General features: G+C 44.5%; 1 protein-coding gene across 2 annotated transcripts in view; it reads right to left on the bottom strand.

Annotated features, from left to right (window-relative positions):
- The window catches only part of TBC1D30 (TBC1 domain family member 30), an 83,783-nt gene extending 65,156 nt beyond the window's left edge, over positions 1 to 18,627 (bottom strand). For both annotated transcript variants that reach the window (XM_044280486.1, XM_044280487.1), the window contains exons 1-2: positions 18,537 to 18,627; positions 13,478 to 14,440 (exon numbers count right to left, since the gene is read on the bottom strand). In XM_044280486.1, the coding sequence (XP_044136421.1) occupies positions 13,478 to 13,970 (493 nt within the window). In that variant the 5' untranslated portion in view covers positions 13,971 to 14,440; positions 18,537 to 18,627. The remainder of the gene's footprint in view (positions 1 to 13,477; positions 14,441 to 18,536) is intronic.
- Positions 18,628 to 22,933: the final 4,306 nt, after the last annotated feature.

Here is a 22,933-nt window from a genome sequence, read left to right as displayed (position 1 = left end):
GCATAAATATAAATTATGATATGATATATCTGCAGCGGAAATTGACCTGCCATTGCAGCCTCCTAGACCCTCCAAGGGACAGAATAGGGGTAGGCCACGTAGAGGTACTCAGTCTAGGGCCACTAGTAATTTCTTAGGCCAGGGCTCCCCTCTAACTACGTATCTACTCAGAGAGAGGAGGGATCAGTAAATATGTGTCTGTCTAAGCCCCCCTCCGGTGCCCCCGCAGGAGATGAGTTACAAGTAATGAATCTGTCGCATAGGACATTATCTGATGGTGAGACTAGCCTTCTCAAGAAATGCCTTTCCCTTGTTCCTACTCATTCCTTTGATCTGTTCACATGGATCAAGGATTTGAATTTATTTATCAGGAACCTGAAATGGAAAAAATTCTTTACTCACCACAATAGACATCAATGTGAAGCATTAGGTGTTGATCTGGCAGATCTGGAGGATGTGCGCAACTTTGCTGATCTCCTTATTGAGGGAGAAGGGATCCCAGGTAAAAGGCCCTTTAACCTCGATGAGGAAATGCTCCCACCTAAATCCACCTATAAATGACAACCCCTTAGATGTGTTCCTGAGGGTTGTCACTGATAAACTAGGACAACTGGAGGAAATTGAGGGCCTTCTATCTCTTGAGCATGTCGATACCATCGTTATAAAGCCTGCTGATAAGGGGGGGGGGGGGGAATATAGTGTTATTAGACCGGGAACAATATGTTGGGATGTGCATGGACATTCTTAATAACAGGGATTGTTACAATATTCTCCCCTCCAATCCAACTGAGCAGTACTTGAAAGAACTCAAGTATATCCTGAACTCAGCTCTTGAAGCGCGCATCATCAGTAAAGTTGAGTTTGACACGCTCCTACTCGCACATCCCCAGATGTTTCTACAGTCTGCCGAAGGTGAACAAGGGTCGACATCCCCTCAAAGGTAGACCTATCGTGTCGGGCACCAACAGCCTTACCCAACAGATTAGCACCTATGTCGAAATCATCCTGCTTCCTTTTGTGTTGGCATTGCCCTCCTACGTGAGGGACACTATTGGATATTGTAAACAAAATGGATGGACTCCATGTCGATGACTGCACCTTTCATGCCAGTCTCGACGTGGAGGCCCTCTATAATTCCATTCCTCACATGGAGGAGTGTAGGTTTATACAGCAATTTTTGCAAGAACGAGTAATGGAATATACTCTGCATAATGAATTTGTTGCCAGACTGCTTGACTTTATCATAACGTCTTTCTGTTTAACTGGCGTGTCTACCACCAGATAGGGGAGTGGACATGGCTAGTCTTATGCCAACCTGTACCTGGGCTGGTGGGAGAAGGAGACAGTATTTGGAGATGAGATGAACACCTGGTCAGGTCACATCACGATGTGGGCTAGATACATCGATGATGTGCTAATATTCTGGAATGGGACTGTACAGGAGTTCAATGAATTTGTGCAGGCCCTTAATGTTAATAACCATGGCCTGTTTTTCACCTTGGAAATTAACCCTACTAAGATCACGTTTCTCGATCTGACCATGATGAAGGCGGAAGACGGTGGGATACATACAAGTCACAACTGTAAAAGCACGGCAACAAATACACTACTACATTGGGAAAGTTGCCACCCCTATCTGCTGAAAAAGGGTATACCGAAGGGGCAATTTCTTTGAGTGCGTCGCAACTGTTCGTCCCTTTTAGATTTCCAGGTTAAAGCTTATGATCTGACCAACAGATTTGTGAATAGAGGTTACCCCCGTAGGGTAGTCTCTTCAGCCTACCAACATTCGCTACCATGCACCCGCGACCTTGGTAACTGTGTCGGTTCTACTCCTGCGATTACGTACTGGAGGGGTCGCAACCTCAAGGATCATCTCTGCCACAGCTTCTTTCAGACACCAACATCTTCTACCTGGGTGGATAAACCCTGTAAAGGGACGTTTCGCTGTGGCAGTTGCATTTCATGTGACTCCATCAAGCCCGGGTCCACATTCTGTACTACAGTTACCACCAAGTCATATACCATCTGTACTTTAATTGCAGCTCCTCCGGACTGGTATACCGGATTACATGTACCTGCGGTATACAATACGCGGGGAAGGCAATCCGCGAATTCTAACGCCGTATAAGAGAACATCCTAATGACATCCGCAAAAACAATGACACCCCTGTGGCCCATCATGTCAGTAATCGACATTCAGGCGACATACAGGCCATACGGTTTCAGGGGATTGAGATGCCGCATTCCTCTCCCTGTGGGGGGCATTTGGATCAACGAGTCCTACAGAAGGAGGCCCAATGGACCTTTAAATTGGGGACACTGCGGCCTCAAGGACTCAATGACCATATTTCGTATGTCCGCTTTATTGACTGAATACAGTAGATGTCTCTTTAGGGAGTATATTCTTTGCGGTTTGTCATCTCCTAGTTCCATCTTTTGCAAGGAGGAGAGGAGGCATGGCTTAGGTATATGCTATACTTTATGACACAGGGATACATCTTCCGACTGCTTTTTGCCAATTTATGCGTATCCCCCCCTTTGCATCTTTGCTCATATGGCATACTTACCTACACTTGGTTTTTTATCTCTGTGTGTTCTATGTGATTGGCCTCTCAGCGCACTACTTTCAGTGCCACAGCATTGTCCCCGTCCGTTTTTCCCTGGCGATTTAATCCTTCACTCTGCCTTTAGTTATGCCAAGCATTCAATTCCTACGTTGGGAATCCTTATTCAGCGCTCACAATTGCAATGAAGGAGCTGACAGGCAGCTGCCGCCTCCAGGTCAGCGATTGGTCTGCTCCAGAATCCCCGCATCATGAAAGGGGAGGGATCTCCCCTTCATAAAGTAGCATGTTCGGCTGCCATGCTGGTGGGACAGCTGCAGCTCAGCATAATTACGTATCTATAGGCAGTTTTACTCGCTCCTGATGACTAATTAGAAGAAACGCGTTGAGCCTATACTTTCTGCCTGTTGCTTATGAAGCTGAGCTATCTGACATGGCTCTTGAATGCCATTAGTAGAGGGGAATAGTGTTGGTCATCTGTTCACAAACCAAACATTATACACATGCCTCAGACACTCTTCCTCTACTATTGCATCTTATATTCACTGCACTAGTCCAGCCACAGGTGTTTGTGATCTTCCACACACGTGTCACATTGGGGTTGGCGTCTGGCTTAGCTGTGAGTGAAGTTCTTTTTATTCACCTGGCTGCTGTCTTTCCCTCTGTCACTGGGACCCCATATGGGGTGGTATATTTACATCATACATCCTGGGCTCAGTGTAATGGACCAATAGCCAGTTGGTATGTACATACAGTTGCAAGAAAAAGTATGTGAACCCTTTGGAATGATATGGATTTCTGCACAAATTGGTCATAAAATGTGATCGGATCTTCATCTAAGTCACAACAATAGACAATCACAGTCTGCTAAAACTAATAACACACAAATAATTCAATGTTGCCATGTTTTTATTGAACACACCATGTAAACATTCACAGTGCAGGTGGAAAAAGTATGTGAACCCTTGGATTTAATAACTGGTTGAACCTCCTTTGGCAGAAATAACTTCCACCAAACGTTTCCTGTAGTTGCAGATTAGACGTGCACAACGGTCAGGAGTAATTCTTGACCATTCCTCTTTACAGAACTGATTCGGTTCGGCAATATTCTTGGGATGTCTGGTGTGAATCGCTTTCCTGAGGTCATGCCACAGCATCTCAATCGGGTTGAGGTCAGGACTCTGACTGGGCCACTCCAGAAGGCGTATTTTCTTCTGTTTAAGCCATTCTGTTGTCGATTTACTTCTATGCTTTGGGTCGTTGTCGTGTTGCAACACCCATCTTCTGTTGAGCTTCAGTTGGTGGACAGATGACCTTAAGTTCTCCTGCAAAATGTCGTGATAAACTTGGGAATTCATTTTTCTTTCGATGATAGCAATCCGTCCAGGCCCTGATGCAGCAAAGCAGCCCCAAACCATGATGCCCCCACCGCCATAATTCACAGTTGGGATGAGGTTTTGATGTTGGTGTGCTGTGCCTCTTTTTCTCCACACATAGTGTTGTGCGTTTCTTCCAAACAACTCAACTTTGGTTTCATCTGTCCACAGAATATTTTGCCAGTACTGCTGTGGAACATCCAGGTGCTCTTGTGCAAACTGTAAACGTGCAGCAATGTTTTTTTTGGACAGCAGTGGCTTCCTCTGTGGTATCCTCCCATGAAATCCATTCTTGTTTTATGTATCATAGATTCGCTAACAGGGATGTTAGCATATGCCAGAGACTTTTGTAAGTCTTTAGCTGACTCTCTAGGATTCTTCTTCACCTCATTGAGCAGTCTGCGCTGGGCTCTTGCAGTCATCTTTACAGGACGGCCACTTCTAGGGAGAGTAGCAGCAGTGATGAACTTTCTCCATTTATAGACAATTTGTCTTACCGTGGACTGATGAACAGGAAGGCTTTTGGAGATACTTTTATAACCCTTTCCAGCTTTATGCAAGTCAACAATTCTTAATCGTAGGTCTTCTGAGAGCTCTTTTGTGCGAGGAATCATTCACATCAGGCAATGCTTCTTGTGAAAAGCAAACCCAGAACTGGTGTGTGTTTTTTATAGGGCAGGCCAGCTGTAACCAACACCTCCAATCTCATCTCATTGATTGGACTCCAGTTGGCTGACACCTGACCACCTCACTCCAATTAGCTCTTGAAGATGTCATTAGTCTAGGGGTTCACATAATTTTTCCACCTGCACTGTGAATGTTTACATGGTGTTCAATAAAAACATGGTAACATTTAATTCTGTGTGTGTTATTAGTTTAAGCAGACTGTGATTGTCTATTGTTGTGACTTAGATGAAGATCAGATCACATTTTATGACCAATTTGTGCAGAAATCCATATCATTCCAAAGGGTTCACATACTTTTCTTGCAACTGTATACAAATAATCCCCCCCCCCCCCCAGTGGCAGTAACTGGTGGGTAGTGACTTACAAGCATCACATTAGTCTACCCCCTGTGCTCAAGACCCATTTATTAAAAAGTCCTCTGAACATTGCATACTTTATTTTCTCCTCTGACAGGGCCTTTTTCTTTTTACAGAGTTTGACCCTCCCTCCCCCTTTTTTTTAGTGTATATCCAATACAAGTTGTAGTTACATAATATAAACCACCCATAAATGGCCCCATTTTAGAAACTGCACCCCTCAAGGTATTCAAAACTGATTTTACAACAGCCAAACACAACTCAATATTTATTGCCCTGATTCTGTAGTTTACAGAAACACCCCATATGTGGCCGTAAACTGCTGTACGGGCACACGGCAGGGCGCAGAAGGAATGGAACGCCATATGGGTTTTGGAGGGCAGATTTCACTGGGATAATTTTAAGCTGCCATGTCACATTTGAAGACCCCATGATGCACCCCTAAAGTAGAAACTCCCCAAAAAATTACCTCATTTTGGAAACTTCGGGATAAGGTGGCAGTTTTGCTGGTACTATTTTAGGGTACATATGATTTTTGGTTGCTCTATATTACACTTTTTGTGAGGCAAGGTAACAAAAAATAGCTGTTTTGACACAGTTTTTATTTTTTATTTACAGAGTTCATCTGACAGGTTAGATCATGTGGTATTTTTATAGAGCAGGTTGTTATGGAAGCGACAATACCAAATATGACAACTTTTTTGGTTGTTTCAGTTTTACATAATAAAGCATTTTTGAAAAAAAAATATTTTTAGGTGTCTCCATATTCTAATAGCCATAGTTAATTTTTATTTTTTGGGCGATTGTCTTAGGTAGGGTCTCATTTTTTACAGGATGAGATTACTGTTTGATTAGTACAATTTTGGTGTGTGCATGACTTTTCGATCGCTTGGTATTACATTTTGTGATGTAAGTGGCTTTTTTTTTTTTCCGGTGTTCATCTGAGGGGTTATTTAATTTGATATTTTTATACAGCAGGTTGTTACGGATGCGGCGATACCTAATATGTCTACTTTTTTTACATTTAACACAATAGAAGCATTTTTGAAACAAAAAAAAAATCATGTTTTAGTCTCTCCATAGTCTGAGAGCCATAGATTTTTTTATTTTTTGGGTGATTGTCTTAGGAAGGGGCTCATTTTTTGCAGGGTGAGATGACGGTTTGATTGGTACTATTTTAGGGTACATACTACTTTTTGATCACTTGGTATTACACTTTTTGTGATGAAAGGGGACAAAAATGGTTTTTTTTAGCACAGTAGTTCTTCTTATTTTTTTCTGTGTTTACCAGACTGGGTGGATCATGTGATATTTTTTTAGAGCTGGTTGTTACGAACGCGGTGATACCCAATATGTCTGTTTATTTTTTTCTATTTTTTACAAATTTTATATGTCTCTTTTTATGGGAAAGGGGCTTTTGTTTTTTTATTAAAAACACTTTTATTTCACTTTTAATATTTTTTATTTTTGTCCCACTATAGGACTTCAACATTACAGGGTCTAATCCCCGTTTCAATGAAGCACAATACATCTGTATTGTGCTGCACTGACTATCAGTGTATTACACTGATAGTTTGCCTATGAGATTCAGCGTGGGGGTTAGGACTCATAGGCCTCCGTACATGCCAGACCCCAAGGCCTTGGAATGGCTTGGGGCTGCCATGGAAACCATCGGGTCCCTGCCACCGCAGCGCGGGGACCCAATGGCTAAGGAGAGGGAGCGCAAACTTTCCATATGCCGCGGTCAGCGCTGGGATCTGCGTTATCACCGATGCTGGTGGATGCAGCAGGGATCCGTCTGTCAGTATACGTGCTGCTGATTGCAGGACGAGTGTACTCTTCCTGGGGCGCAAAGTATTAGCCATTTAGGACGAGCATTCTCGTCCTCTGTCCTTAAGGTGTTAAATTAGCAGTAAGATTAGTAGCTGTGGACAACTATATTCATCACGGTCACGTGACATTTTCCACTGTGTTGGTTTCCAATCTCGATCACATCATTACTGGATACCAAATACTGTTTTGTGATATTAAATTTTTTTTTTTTAAACCGTAAAATTATAAGGCCTCTTGTACACAGCTGCGACAGATTCAGATCCATTCAACAAGTTGAATGGGCTGATTGAGGGCCGCAATACGGGCCACGGCCGGCAACAGCCGTGTGCATAAGGCTTAACAAATCCCAACTGAGAGATTTTCTATAGAGGAGTGGGTAAGGCTAGTTTCACATCTGCAGCAGAGCTCTTCTGCAGGCTCTGCCAGCATTGCCAGATACTGCCGCATGACCCCATTGACTTATAATGGGGTATAACAGGGATCTGGCCGCAAACAGAAGGTTCAAAACTCACTAAGACCTGCAAAATAATCTTTATAGTAAAAAGTTATGGCAGAAAAACTGAATTTTTACTTTCCAGCTTTTTTGGTAAAAGTTACAATTTTCTGCAAAGTTATTGTTAAGAATAGAGATGAGCAAATTTCCGCTTATCTAATTAGTTCACACTTCGTTTGTTGGTAAAAGGTGAATTGCGTTATGGATTCTGTTACCACGAACCATAACACAATTCTACGACGGAATGCATAACGGAATGCCTTTAGAGGCATTCTGTTATTCATTCCATCATAAAGTCTATGGGCTGCAAAACGGATCCGTCCCTATTCCGTTATGCAGGAGAGTCCTCTCCTGCCTCTAAAGGCATTCCGTTATGCATTCCGTCCTAGAATTGTGTTATGGTCCGTGGTAACAGAATGCATAACGCAATTCACCTTTCACCACCAAAGAAGTGTGAACAAATTTCATAAGTGGAAATTCGCTCATCTCTAGTTAAGAACATTACAAAGGAAAAATCAATTTTTTTTTTTTAACATCCTAAGGCCTCATGCACACGAACGTTGTGTGCATCCGAGGCCGTTGTTCCGTTTTCTGTTTTTTTCTACGGCCCCATTGACTTTTAATGGGTCCGTGGAAAAATCGGAAAATGCTCCGTTTGGCATCGGCGTCCGTGATCAGTGTTTCCAGTCCGTGAAAAAAATATGACCTGTCCTATTTTGTTCACGGACAACGGTTCACGGACCCATTCAAGTCAATGGGTCCGTGAAAAATCCCAGCTGCACACAAGATTGTCATCCACGTCCGTGATCCGTGTCAGTGATCCGTGTCAGTGATCCGTGTCCATGAACTTGACTTAGATTTTTTTTTTTTTTCATTTTTCATGTCAGTGGATCCTCCAAAAATCAAGGAAGACCCACGGAAGAAAAAAAACGGACACGGATCACGGAACAACGGAAACAGTTTTTGCGGACCACAAAAAAACGTCCGTGTGCATGAGGCCTAAGGGTCCATTCACACGTTCGTATGTGTTTTGCAGATCCGCAAATTGCAAAACACGGACACCGGCAATGTGCGTTCTGCATTTTGCGGACCGCACATCGCCAGCACTCTCATAGAAAATGCAGTTTCTTGTCCGCAATTGCGGACAAGAATAGGACATGTTCTATTTTTTGGAGGAACGGAAGTGCGGATCCGGAAGTGCGGATCCTCAAATGCGGATTCAGACAGCACATTCCGGCCCCATTGAAAATGAATGGGTCCGCGCCTGTTCCGCAAAATTGCGGAACGGATGCAGACCCATTTTGCGGACGTGTGAATGGACCCCTATTATGAAATATCACAAAATAATATTTAGTTTCCCAATAATAATAATAATAATAATAATAATAATAATAAATAATAATAATCTGCACAATATAGTGAACACATTGAGGGACATTTATTAAAAATGGGTTTTCCAAGATTTTTTTATTTTTATTTTGGATAGGTCATCAGTATCTGATCGGTGGTGGTCCAACACCTAGGACCCCCCGCCGATCAGCTATTTGAGAAGGCAGCAGTGCTCCTGTGAGTGCCTCTTCCTACTCTGATATGGGGCGGGTCCAGGGTGTCAGACTCCCACAATCAGATACTGACCTATCCTGTTAAATAAGTCTACTTTTACACTGGCGTTTTGGCTTTCCGTTTGCGAGATCCGTTCAGGGCTCTCACAAGCGGTCCAAAACGGATCAGTTTTCCCCTAATGCATTCTGAATGGAAAAGGATCCGCTCAGAATGCATCAGTTTGCCTCCATTCCGCTTTGGAGGCGGACACCAAAACGCTGCTTGCAGTGTTTTGGTGTCCGTCTGACGAAACTAAGCCAAACGGATCCGTTCCGGCACACAATATAAGTCAATAGGGACGGATCCGTTTTCACTGACACAATAGAAAACCGATCCGTCTTGGCTATGTTACAGATAATACAAAATGATCCATTCTGAACGGATGCAGACGGTTGTATTATCTGAACGGATGTGTTTGTGCAGATCCATGACGGATCCACACCAAACGCGAGTGTGAAAGTAGCCTAATTTCTTTAGTTAACGTTTATGTGCTGGAAAAGGGCCCCTCCCCCAACCCATATCCAACACAGCTTCATTAGCATCCACTGCATTGAAGCGAATACTAATGGGCTGCCAGACCCTGCTCAGATCTGTGATATTCCAGCTGGGAGGGGAAGGAGAGGCGGAGACCTGATACTACAGACACTCCCCGTCAGTACTGCACCGGGATGTAAACACAGGGTGCGGGTCACAGATCACAATTAGGATCCATTTACACCATGGATGTCAAACTCATGGCCCTCCAGATGTTGCAAAACTACAACTCCCATCATTCCCTGATAGCTGTAGTATGCCCAGGCATGATGGGAGTTGTAGTTTTGCAACAGCTGGAGGGCCACGAGTTTGACATCACTGATTTACACGTTCATAGTGTATTGCGGATCTGCAATACACCCGGCCGGCACCCCCATAGAAATGCCTATTCTTGTCCGCAATTGCAGACAAGAATAGGACATGTTCTATTTTTTTCCAGAGCCGCGGACCGGAAGATCTGGGAACCGCTGCGGAAATGTGGATGTGGAGAGCACATAGTGTGCTCTCCGCATCCATTCCGTCCCTATAAAGAATGAATGGGTCCGCACCCGTTTCGCAAAATTGTGGAACGGATGCGGACCCAATTGCGGATGTGTGAATGGACCCTTATGCTGGAGGAGTCAAAATGCACTCAGAAAGTCATCATCTGACATATAATGCAGTAAGGTTGACTGCTAGTGTTTTTTTTGTGCAACTGGAAGACTCCCTGTAACCCCTTAGTGACCAGCCTGTTTTGGGCCTTACTGACCAAGTGTTTTTCTTCCTTTTTTCATCGTCGCATTCCAAGAGCTAAAACTTTTTTATTTTTCAGTCTATGTAGCTTTATGAGAGCTTGTTTTTTTGCCAGACAAGTTTTAGTTTTTAATGGCGCCATTTTGAGGTACATATAACTTTCTGATTAACTTTTATTAACTCTTTCTGGGAGGCAGATGAAAAAACAGCAATTCTGCCACTACGTTTTTACAGCGTTCATTTTTCGGTATAAAAAACATAATATCTTTATTCTCGGTATCGATACCGGACATTTGCACAAGTACTTGTACTTGTGCAGTTGTCGCCGATACCACTGCCGATACCTGATGGCCATGTAGCAGCCTGTCCTGTGTCCAAGATGATGGCGGGGGATGGCGGCTGCAGCGCCAGGTTCCGTGTCGTCTTCTGTGTGGTGGCAGCAGCGGTCACAGCCAATCAGCGTGGGGACGGGACTTCTGTGCGGCGGTGTTTCAAGTCCCATGCTGTTGCCTAGCACTGGGAGGAAGTTAAATCCACTTCCTCCCAGTACTCTGGTGCATCCGCATGGGAAGTTTTACAGCAGGCCAGGTGGGTAGGGTGCATGAAATGGAGGAGAAATTCAGTTAATTTCTCTCCATTACATTTTCAAACAGTGAATATAAAATAAGGTGGGGGGGGGGGGGCGGAAATGGGCATATAATAATGATTCCCAACCAGTGTGCCTCCAGCTGTTGCAAAACTACACCTCCCAGCATGCCCGGACAGCCGGAGGCACACTGGTTGGGAAACACTGTTATATGCCCATTTATTAATTTATTAACCCTTGTAAAAAGGAAAAGTAAAGCAGTTGTCCATAGCAACCAAATTCCAGCTTTTAATTTTTTCATTGCTATCAGCAACTGCGCCGCTGTTTCTTTATACAAGGTTTGATAAATCTCCCCTATGACTAAATTAAATTTGCTGTAAAAACATTACCACACCATAATTGGTATCGGTAATTGGTATCGGTGAGTACTGCCTGCTGGAAATTACTCAAGGCTGCTCTTGGGGCCTACATCAGCACCCCGCAATCGCATTTGCGGAATGCAGATGGGAGACGGAGGGAGTCTGCTCCCTCTGTCAGCAATTTACATGCAGCAGGCGCCATTGCCCTCTGCATGTATAGTGTTAAATAGCCCGGATTGGCACTCCTGCCGGTCCGGGCTGTTCGAGCAGGACCGCAGGCTCTCATGCGAGAGTCGGGTCCCCACTCTCCGCTGTCACTAAGGGGTTAAAGGGATATTCCAGTAGGGGTGTTCCGCTCTCTTTTTTGAAGGACTGCCAAACGGACATACGGTGTCCTGTCTGCATCTTTGGCAGCCCCATTGAAATGAATGGGTCTGCATCCAATCCACAAAAATAAAAATAAAAATTGTGTAAATTAGGCCTTTAATGCACAGGTCTGCAGGAAAATCAAACCATTATCTACAAGCAGTCCCTTGTGTTTTCGGATGGAACATGGACAGAGTTTCCCCATCACTCATCTGATGTTTCCAAATGCAGCAAAATACATTCTTCTGAATAATGCCTCTTGCAAAAGTGATTCTGTATACAGAATGTGGATCCCTGCAAGATGGCTTTCCGGTACATTGTGGGTTGTAGCCAGGCCTAGATCATGTGCACAATGTACGGCTTGTGATCCAAAAAGTGTCAGGAGCCCAATTACACCGGGGAGGGCAGCGCTGGCCTGATAGGGATGTTGTCATAATCATCAATGTGATAGTTGTAAGCCACATTGATAGATGTAAGGGGGACACATTAGTTTAAAAAAAAAGTGATGGATAACTCCTTTTTAAAATTAAGGGGGCCATTTAGTAAACACAAAATACGCCTAAATAAGGTGCATTTCTGGCACAACTTTTCCCTGCTCATACCAGGTAAAAAAAAAGTGGGCGTGGCGTTGCCGGGGAAGAGGACGGGCATTTACCATTTTCTACACCTGTTTTTGCAGTTGAAAATGGATTAGACGTAAGACAGCAAGGAATATAGCTTACATTTAGACGCGGTGGTGGATCAGCAGAAGTTATGAAGAGGCCGGCGCCTCTACATAACTGCGGCGGATCCACCGCGAGTGCAAGGCTTTACTAAAACGTCGGTCTTAATAAATGTGTCCCTAAGTATATTTTGCCCTCACTTAGGGTACCTTCACTAAAGTGAAAAACAGCCGTGTGCCATCACACACACATTGTAGTTCAGAACCATTGTAGTCCATGGGGCTATTCACATGGTCACTTTTTTTTTTTTTTTTTTTTTTTTTTTATGGCAAAAAAATATATAGAACATGTCCTATTCTCGTCTGTTTTGAGGACAACTATAGGACATTTCTGAGGAAATAATAAAAAATAATAATTATAAATTGTGGCAGGATCTCGACCGGTATCCACGTTTTGCGGACTCCAAAAATGGCTATGGCCGTGTGCATGAGCCCTTAACTGCATAGTAAAGCATTACAAGGTCATCATTAGGAAGTAGTAGGGATTTTCAGAATCTCCAGAACCCAGTCTATACCTGTACCACGAGTACAAGCTGTTACTAAGGGTGCATTCACACAACCATATGTATTTTGCCGACTGCAAAACATGGATCCACAAACAATACGGATAAAATCCGTGTTGCATCTGTTTTTATTTTTTGTGGACCCGCTGTAAGAATGCCCAATCTAGTCCACAAAACGGACAAATAAAAGGAATTTTTTTTGCGAGGCTGCAGAACGGACACACGAATGGAGACAGCACATGGTGTGCTGTCCGCATTTTTTGCGGCCCCATTGAAATGAATTGGTCTGCATCCGATCCTCAAAAATACGCCGAGGAAAAATACGATGGCATGAATGAGGTGTTAATGAAATGCTATCCCCTGACAGTTCCGCTTAAATATAGTTCTGCAGATCTAACCAGTAGAATAGTTACCATCCAAGTTTTACAACTGAATAAGATTATCCCTGGCAAATAAGTCCTGGAATTATAATGGAAGAACACGTCTAACATGCCAGAGGCTGAGGTATGCCAAACCAGTGTCCTTTGGCATAGGTTTGGCCAGTACACCATTGCCCCAACTGTATTGAAAAGTGCAGTATGCCTTTCATACAACTGTACAGAAAAAAAAGACCATGTCTGAAGTTGCAACATGCTCTCAAAATGTATCCCATAAAAGTGACATAAAATGCAATAAAATGTGGTTAGTGCAAGCTGTCTTAGGTTATATATGCAATGGCTTTCTTACTGCATAATGGAGAGATAGGAGATAAATCACGCTTACCTTTCTGCCTGAGGAACAGTATCTGATGCCTGCGGCTCTGTCTCTGGGAAAGCTCCAGCAAGAATCCAGACTCGGGGTTACTCCTGCTCAGAAAGGCATCGGACCCGGACGCCTCTGTCGAGCTGTCCACGCTGTCATGATACAGGCCAAGACCAGACCCAGATCCATTCCGATAAGTGTCATAGAGTTCTGTAAGTAAACCGTTCACCAGGGATGAAGTGCGGCTGCGTGCTTCCAGGCCACAATTACAACTGGCACCATCAGTGCTACTTTTTCCACTTGAGTTCTCATTAGGAAGCGCCTGTGCCTCGCAACCTTCAGAAGATGGAAGTGGCCAGACAGCTGGGTAAGCGATAGGCCATAAATTTAAGTTTTGTGTCAACCCAGAGTCAGGATGAGTGTTGTTAACAAACACATCACTCTCATCATCTATGCATAATTCGTCATAGATGGTCTCGTCCCCATTTTCCTTCTCAGCTAACTGTGAAGACATGGTTTTAGCACATCATACAGGAACAATGCAGGACAGCCCAAACAATATCCATTCCAGTCTGTCTCCTAGTCTCCTCCACGAGATCCAACTTTCAGACACCTGAAAAAGTTCCGGGAATGTACTATTCATAGGGGAAGGGAGGGAGTACAGTACTTGCCATTATTCCGTCCTCGCTCCTCAGCTGCCTCCTTTATTTACTCTCCCCTGCTTTTCCGTTGCAGTGGTTGAAACCTGTCTGGTAAGTTTTCTCAGCGACTTGTGTAACAGGTGAAGAAGAAGAGTGACGTCTCCAGTCATTCCACCTGCTGTTGCTTGCAGGCATGCACGTCAACTTTCCTACTTCACTTGGCAGGATGGGTGGGGTGGCCGGGATAAGGAGACAGGAACACAGGCCAAATGATCCCAAATGTCTTCACAGCAGAAGGGACACTTCTGTAGTTATAACCTGATTAAATCAGACACTGCAATCCCTACAAAAGAAATATTATGAGATGAGTGATATACAACAGAAAGAGGTTCCTGCTTTATCTGACGCTGGGTGGAATGGTGGTCACCAGCAGACCCTTTGTAGGAGAGAAGAGTCCGATGACCACTGTCCAGTAAATACAATTGCACTCAAAAATGACACCTAGTGCAGGACTTGCAATGTATCATTTAAAATTGTAGATTTGTCTGGTTTAGTTTAGTTTGTAAGGCGGAAAAAGGGCACCTGTCCATCCAGTTCAGCCTGTTATCCTGCTGACCTAGGGGAAGGCAAAAACAAACCCCTGTGAGGTAGAAGCCAATTTTCCTCACTTTAGGGGAAGTAATTCCTTCCTGACTCCAATCAGAATAACTCCCTGGATCCACGACCCCTCTCTAGTAGCTATAGCCTGTAATATTATTACACCCCAGAAATACATCCAGGCCTCTCTTGAATTCCTTTATTGTACTCACCATCACCCCCTCCTCAGGCAGAGAGTTCCATAGTCTCACTGCTCTTACCGTAAAGAATCCTTTTCTATGTTTGTGTACAAACCTTCTTTCCTCCAGATGCAGAGGATGTCCCCTCGTCACAGTCACAGTCCTGGGGATAGATAGATTATGGGAGAGATCTCTGTACTGACCCCTGATATATTTATACATAGTAATTAGATCTCCCCTCAGTCGTCTTTTTTCTAATGTGAATAACCCTAATTTTGATAATCTTTCAGGGTACTGTAGTTGCCCTATTCCAGTTATTACTTTAGTTGCCCTCCTCTGAACCCTCTCCAGCTCTGCTATGTCTGCCTTGTTCACAGGAGCCCAGATCTGTACACAGTACTCCATGTGTGGTCTGTCTAGTGATTTCTAAAGTGGCAGGACTATGTTCTCATCATGGTCATCTACGTCCCTTTTGATGCAACCCATTATCTTATTGGCCTTGGCAGCAGCTGCCTGACACTGGTTTTTACTGCTTAGTTTGCTGTTCACTAAAATTCCTTAGTTTGATGTTTCACTCAAAGAATTAAGTTGAAATGTTATTATCCATGGTGTGTTTTTTTGTATTATTTTTTTTTGGGGGGGTGGAATGCTGCAGCCATATGTAGGGTACATGATGCTGATTTGCTCCAAATCTCATGCTTTTCTGCTCTGAAAATCTGCACAAACAACTGACATGCTGCAGGTTTCAAACTCCACACTACAAGTCAATTTCTGCACCAGGTACATGAGATTTTTAAAATCTACAGCAGAGAACAGCCCACCGGAGCTCTCCAATTTCGGCATAGCATGCCCGTTGGCCCACCAATGACTATAATGGGATCCAGCTGAAATCTAGCCACTACGTGGCAAATATGCCAGAGTTTGGCCAGGCAAAAACCACTGCATGCAACGGCTTTTGCCCCAGCGAATCCCGGCATATTTGCCGGGTCGCGGTCAGATCTCAGCCGGATCCCATTATAGCCAATAGGACTGGAGAAGATGCGGTAACATCTTGCTATGTCGAATCCAGGGAGCTCCAGCGGGCTGTTCTATGCCGGCACTACCTGCCACAGGGCTCCAACACACATGAAAGAAGCCTGAGCTGGTACTGTATTACACGGGGTGTCATACGCACCCCAAAGATGCTGCACCAATTCTCAGAGCAACTCAGTACCTTCAGCTATCATCAGCTCTGTTTTTCCAGAATGCAGAGTATAGATCCCCTACACTTTCTATGGATCCATACAGAGCAGATGAAACCCGAAGGTGGAGAACACTCCGAGACGCACTGCTGCACCTTAGCGGTTTCAGTAACAGTTTAGGTCCCTTTTAAAGGCGCTGTCAAAGTAAAAAAATGGTAAAGAGTTGTGAATGTTTTAAAACAAAAACTGTTCTACCCCCTTTTAGAACCCCATTCACTCCACTGCTACCCCGGCTGCAGCAGTCATGAGGTCATATTCCTACAGTGGTCAAGCACGTGTCACTACTGCTGTCATGTGAACCAAGCCCGGCCGGCAAGATCACAGTGGTGGTACTACAGTGGGGTTTGGAACAATGGGGGTCTTTGTTAGCCCCTGTGTTGCCAGAGGATGCATCTAATGTATGATGAAGCATATGCCTCCACATAAATTAGGTGCATCCTCTGGCAGTCCGTGCACCTGGAGTAAAAACTACTCCAATCCTTGAGTAGAGTATTTTTTTTGCCAACAATTATGCTTATAAGGGGGAGTTAACACTTGCGGCAGAGTGAGGCTACTTTCACACTTGCGTTCGGGGCTCCGCTTGTGAGTTCCGTTTGAAGGCTCTCACAAGCGGCCCCGAACTGATCCGTCCAGCCCTAATGCATTCTGAGTGGATGCGGATCCGCTCAGAATGCATCAGTCTGGCACCGTTTGTCCTCCGCTCAGCAGGCGGACACCTGAACGCTGCTTGCAGCGTTCGGGTGTCCGCCTGGCCGTGCGGAGGCAAGCGGATCCGTCCAGACTCACAATGTAAGTCAATGGGGACGGATCCGTTTGAAGTTGACACAGTATGGCTCAATTTTCAAACGGATCCGTCCCCCATTGACTTTCAATGTAAAGTCAAAACGGATCCGTTTGCACTATCATGAACAAAAAAAAATCCAAACTTTTTTTTTTTTTTTTTTTTTCATGGTAATGCAAACGGATCCGTTCTGAACGGATCTAAGCGTTTGCATTATAGGAGCGGATCCGTCTGTGCAGACACCAGACGGATCCGCTCCGAACGCAAGTGTGAAAGTAGCCTGATCCGGCAAGCAGTTCCGTCGCCGGAACTGCCTGTCGGATCCAGCAATCTGCATGCAAATGGACAGCATGCGGATCCGTCTCACAAATGCATTGCAAGAACGGATCCGTCTTTCCATTTGTCATCTGGAGAAATTGATCCATTATATATTTTTTTCACATTTTTACCGGTCTGCATCCGGCATTGCGGTATTTTTTATGCCGGATCCGGCACTAATACATTTCTATGGAAAAAAATGTCAGATCTGGCATTCAGGCAAGTGTTCCGGAATTTTGGACGGAGATAAACCCGTAGCATGCTGCGGTTTTATCTTTTGCCTGATCAGTCAAAAAGACTGAACTGAAGACATCCTTATGCAAACTGAACGGATTACTCTCCATTCAGAATGCATGGGGATAAAACTGATCAGTTCTTTTCCGGTATTGAATCCCCATGATGGAACTCTATGCCGTAAAAGAAAAACGCTGTACCCTAAGGGGGAGTTCACATCAGCGAACGTGCAGACGGGACTTTTTTTCAGTCCAAAACACCGGAAACCTGACGAAATGCTGCTTTCCGTTTTTTTCCCCTATTGAACTCTATGAGGACGGATCACAACGGAATGCATTTAAAATGTTCAGTTTTAGCAATTCCGTTATTTTCCATTTTAATGACGCTGATGTGAACTCCCTCTTGAATGAGTATAATTTATTTTACTACTTTTTTACTTTTACTTAGCTCAAAAAGCAGCGTGCTCTGGGAACGACATTTATTAGAAGCTTTTTTTTCCTATAAGTTTCCTAGTGTTGAAGACACCAGAAAAAGAAAGTACAAAACGTCACAAGATTTAAAAAAAATGCCACTAAAAATTAAATGCTGAGCAAATTGTTTTTAAAATTGCTAAAAAAAAGTGTGTTCAGTGGACCTTTACAGTTTCTTATCACAAACAGTATTATAGTATAAAAAAAACTAACAAAAAAAAGCACCCATGGCATACTATGCCATCTGGCATACCAGATCATGGCCACTCACACTCCTGTTATAACATGGCCAGGTCCTTCCACCTACCCTGTTTAATACTAAAAAATAAAGTGCCAGTGAAGGGGGGAGATGTGACACTGGTGCCAGGGATTGGTGCCAACCTAACCTGTGTGTTCTCCCTCCATGAGCTGCCCTTCAGTGCCCACCTCAGGGTGCAGGGGCTAACCCACCACTATGTAGTCACCAGGCACACAGCACAAACTTATGGCATTTCCTCTCTCCGGGACATTTTCTGACAAGTTTCCTACGGCAGCAGTGCACATCCTGCAATGGCCCTCCACACGGGCAGCATTCATGGCAGTGGCGCAGTACACACGACACATGGCAGGGGGTACACACCTGGTGCTATGACAGTCCGGCCATGCTAAGAAGCCTCCTGCCCTGCTGCCATCTCCACGGCTGCTCTCCCGGCTGTGCAGCTCAGCAGGGCGGAGTCATGTGTGAGGCGGAGAGGAAGGGCGGGAGTGGGACCTGATGACAAGTGTTCAGCCTGTGCTTCCCCGCCTGGCATCATGTGCCAGGATGTACAAATACTGCTGGGTTCACCTGGCAAACTGTATGTACACTGAAGAGCAGCCTGTACCCTCCTCCATAGCTGCAGTACCTTCTAGAAAGCTATTATCACTCTTTGCATAAAGGACTGCACACCATCCAGATTGCCTGGGTTTCTCTGGGCGGATTGTTATGTGGAAAAACCACAGGGCCAGTTCACACTGTAGCGTTTCCGCCTTAAAATCAGCTCCAGAAATATGCCTCAAAACAGCCTCCCATTCATAGCAATGGAAAACAGAAGAAAGAAGCAGCACACCCAACCTTGGGGCGCAGTCCTCACTGAATCGCCCATTGAAATGATTGGGAAGCATAAAACAGCCCAGTACACGTCCATGCTGTTTTTGTGTGTCGTCTACGGATCTGCACAAAAATTACAAGCTAAGGCTACATGCACACGACCGTATGTGTTTTGCGGTCCGCAAATTGCGGATCCGCAAAAAAAGTGACCATGATGTTCCGTATGGCATCCGTTTGGCATCCTTAGGCTACATGCACACGACAGTGAAAAACGGACATGTAATGTACATTTTTTTAACGGCCATCACATGTCTGTTTTAAAACCAATGGTAGTCTATGGGATTATTCAATCACGCGGCAGTTTTTTTTCAATGTCAGCGAAAAACGGACGTAAAAAAATAGAACACATTCTATCTTGTCCGTTTTTCACTGACAGACTGCCCCCATACAATTGAATGGGTCAATTTTTAACATCTGCTTCTCAGAAAGACATCAGTGAAATAAACGTGCTTTAAAAATGCCTTAGGGCTCATGCACACTGACAGTATTTTGCGTTCAGTATACTGTCCAGTTTTTTTAGTTCAGTATGCGGTACATATACTGAACCATTCATTTCAATGGTTCAGCAAAAAAAAACAAGTGTCTCCGTGTGCATTCCGTTTCAGTATTTCCGTACAGTGAAAAGATAGAACATGTCCTATTCTTGTGCAAGAGTAATAGTGGCTCTCCCAAATTATTCCCTGGAATGGTGCTCTTGTCGGAGGTGGTTCACCTGCCCACTGATAAGTATGTAATTGATAAAAGTAAAAAAAAAAGTCGACAGGCACTCTATATCTGGTTTTTAAGGATATTTATTGGTTGATATTGTACAGAGTTTTTGTTAAAAATGTTAATTTTTATTCTTATTCATTATTAATAATTTTTAATAATTTTTAATGAATAAGAATAAAAATTAACATTTTTAACTAAAACTCTGTACAATATCAATCAATAAATATCCTTAAAAACCAGATATAGAGTGCCTGTCGACATTTTTTAACTTTTTTTACATGTCCTATTCTTGTCCGCAAATCACGGTGCTTGGCTCCATTCAAAGAGATGCAAATAAATCTGCACTATTTATTACGTTTAGGGCCCTTTCACATGATCATATGCCCTCCGAGACATGGGGGCCACATGTCCCGGAGCGGCGTTGATCGTGCTCAGGGGAGTACACAGCATCATTGAGTACAATAATACTGTGCACGTCGGGCCTCCCACGGGGCTATTGTCCCGCTCTTAGGCCGAATGCCCACGGCCGTGAGTGGTCCGTGGAACCGCGGCCTGGATTCCTGCTGAGAGCAGGAGCGCACGGCGTCATTGGTTGCTATGACGCCGTGCGCTCCCTGCTGCCACTGCAATACAGTAATACACTGGTATGATCTATACCAGTGTATTACTGTACTGTGGCGGCAGCAGGGAGCGCACGGCGTCATAGCAACCAATGATGCCGTGCGCTCCTGCTCTCAGCAGGAATCCAGGCTGCGGTTCCACGGACCGCTCACGGCCGTGAACAACGGCCTTATAGGATCATATGTCTGGAAGGGCATGCGGTCTTGTGCAAGGGCCCTTAGGGTCCATTCACACGTCCGTTGTTTCTTTCCTGATCTGTTCCGTTTTTTGCGGAACAGATCTGGACCAGTTCTGTACCCATTCATTTTCAATAGGCCCTGAAAAAAAATCGGACATTGTGCTGTCCGATTTTTTTCAGGACCTATTGAAAATTAATGGGTACAGAACTGGTCCAGATCTGTTCCGCAAAAAACGGAACAGATCAGGAAAGAAACAACGGACGTGTGAATGGACGCTTATTGGGTATTTTGACAAGGATTTGAGATTGATTTTCTACAGATCTCAGCCTTCCATTGAAAAGGGCAAAATCCACACAGGAAAACCACAATTGCCATGTTGCGGATTTCAAAATCCACACTGCAGGTCAATTTCTGCACCTAAGAGAAGAGTTATTCCCATACACTTGGCTGGTACTGTATTACACTGCAGTTTTTCGGGAGACTCCTGTTCGTCCTTCATTTTGGAGGAACAGGATGTCTCATACCTGTCATTAGTACCAGGGTCCAGTAGGTATTCCTGTGTGTGAACTCACCTACCTCACTGGGGTCTGTTCATACTGGTAGTCAGTCAGGGCTTTGATTAGGGTTTTCACTAGGAGGTGTCCATCTTCCTTCCTATTTCCTTCCCCAAATTCATGTGTGAAGCACCCTTAGGGCTCATGCACACGGTAGTTGCCTGGACGTGGCCATATTGCGGCCCACATACTGCGGGTCCACAATACACGGGCAGCAGCCATGTGCACCCTGCATCACGGATGTGGACCCATTCACTTGATGCACTTGCATGCACTACTTTTTTGCAAGGCGGACAGTCGGATGCAATTCGAGAACCCATTCAAGTGAATGGGTCCGCGATCTCCGTGCGGCGGCCCCACGGTTGGTGCCCGTGCATTGCCGACCGCAATTTGCGGTTCGCAGCACGGGCCCGGCCGGCACACTACCTTAGACTACCTGCTCATGGGTGCGGGGACACCAAAATCCACATGTATTGCTTGTGGATTTTGTTGCAGATTCTGACATGTTTTTGCTCTGGATCTCACCCTGTAAATCTCATGGGGTGAAGTCCGCACTACAAATCTGCAGAAACAATTGACATGCTGTGGATTTTACAATACACACGGCAACAAAATATACGCAAAGTGCACATGAGATTTGTCAAATCTCATTCATTTTGCTAGTACTTGATTAGGCCTCATTCACACAACAGTATTCTTTTGCAGTCCGCAAAAAGGGGTTCCGTTGTTCCGTGATCCATTTCCGGTTTTGTTTCCGTGTGTCTTTCTTTATTTTTGGAGGATCACCAGACATAAAGGAAAGTAAAAAAAAGTCTAAGTCAAGTTTGCCATGCAAATGATAGAAAAAAAACGGACTCGGGCGCGGATGACAATCTTGTGTGCCTCCGCATTTTTTTCACGGACCCATTGACTTGAATGGGTCCGCGAACCGTTTTCCGTGAAAAAAATAGGACAGGTTATATTTTTTTGACGGACTGGAACCACGGATCACGGATGCGGATGACAAACGGCATTAGCCGAGTTTTCAACGGACCCATTGAAAGTCACGAAAAAACTGAACAACAGACAAGGAATGAAACAATGGTCGTGTGCATGAGGCCTTACTGTGTGTTTTTTTTGCACAAAAACCTGCATGGAAAAAATACGTATAATCTGCAACAGAAAACTGGCTTAGTTTCCTAAAATAGCCAATCAGATTCCACCTTTCATTTTCCAAAGGAGCTCTGAAAAATTAAAGGTGAAATCTGATTGGTTTTGTTAAAGGGGTCATCCCACCAAAAATATTCGACAGTTTCAAACCAGCACCTGGATCAGAATACTTTTGTACCTGTATGTAATCACATTTTTTGTATAGCCACCGAGTTCAATAAAATGTATCTGTATAGCGCCACCTGGTGTGTTTTCTTTTCTCATTTCTTTGACCTGCTTACTGAGATGACTGCACATGCTCAGTTTTATCTTTCAACTGCCTCCTGAGCTGTGATTGGAATAGAGCTCCAGCAGGAAAGACACGCCTTATGAGCGTATAAGTTACTGTTAGGCCTCTTTCACACTTGCGTTGTCCGGATCCGGCGTGTACTCCACTTGCCGGAATTACACGCCGGATCCGGAAAAACGCAAGTGTACTGAAAGCATTTGAAGACGGATCCGTCTTCAAAATGCTTTCAGTGTTACTATGGCAGCCAGGACGCTATTAAAGTCCTGGTTGCCATAGTAGGAGCGGGGAGCGGTATACTTACCATCCGTGCAGCTCCCGGGGCGCTCCAGAGTGACGTCAGAGCGCCCCATGCGCATGGATGACGTGCCATGCGATCACGTCATC

The sequence above is a fragment of the Bufo gargarizans genome, chromosome 2 (genome assembly GCF_014858855.1).
Source record: "Bufo gargarizans isolate SCDJY-AF-19 chromosome 2, ASM1485885v1, whole genome shotgun sequence".
NCBI lineage: Eukaryota > Metazoa > Chordata > Amphibia > Anura > Bufonidae > Bufo > Bufo gargarizans.
This window is presented reverse-complemented; position numbering and strand designations above follow the sequence as displayed.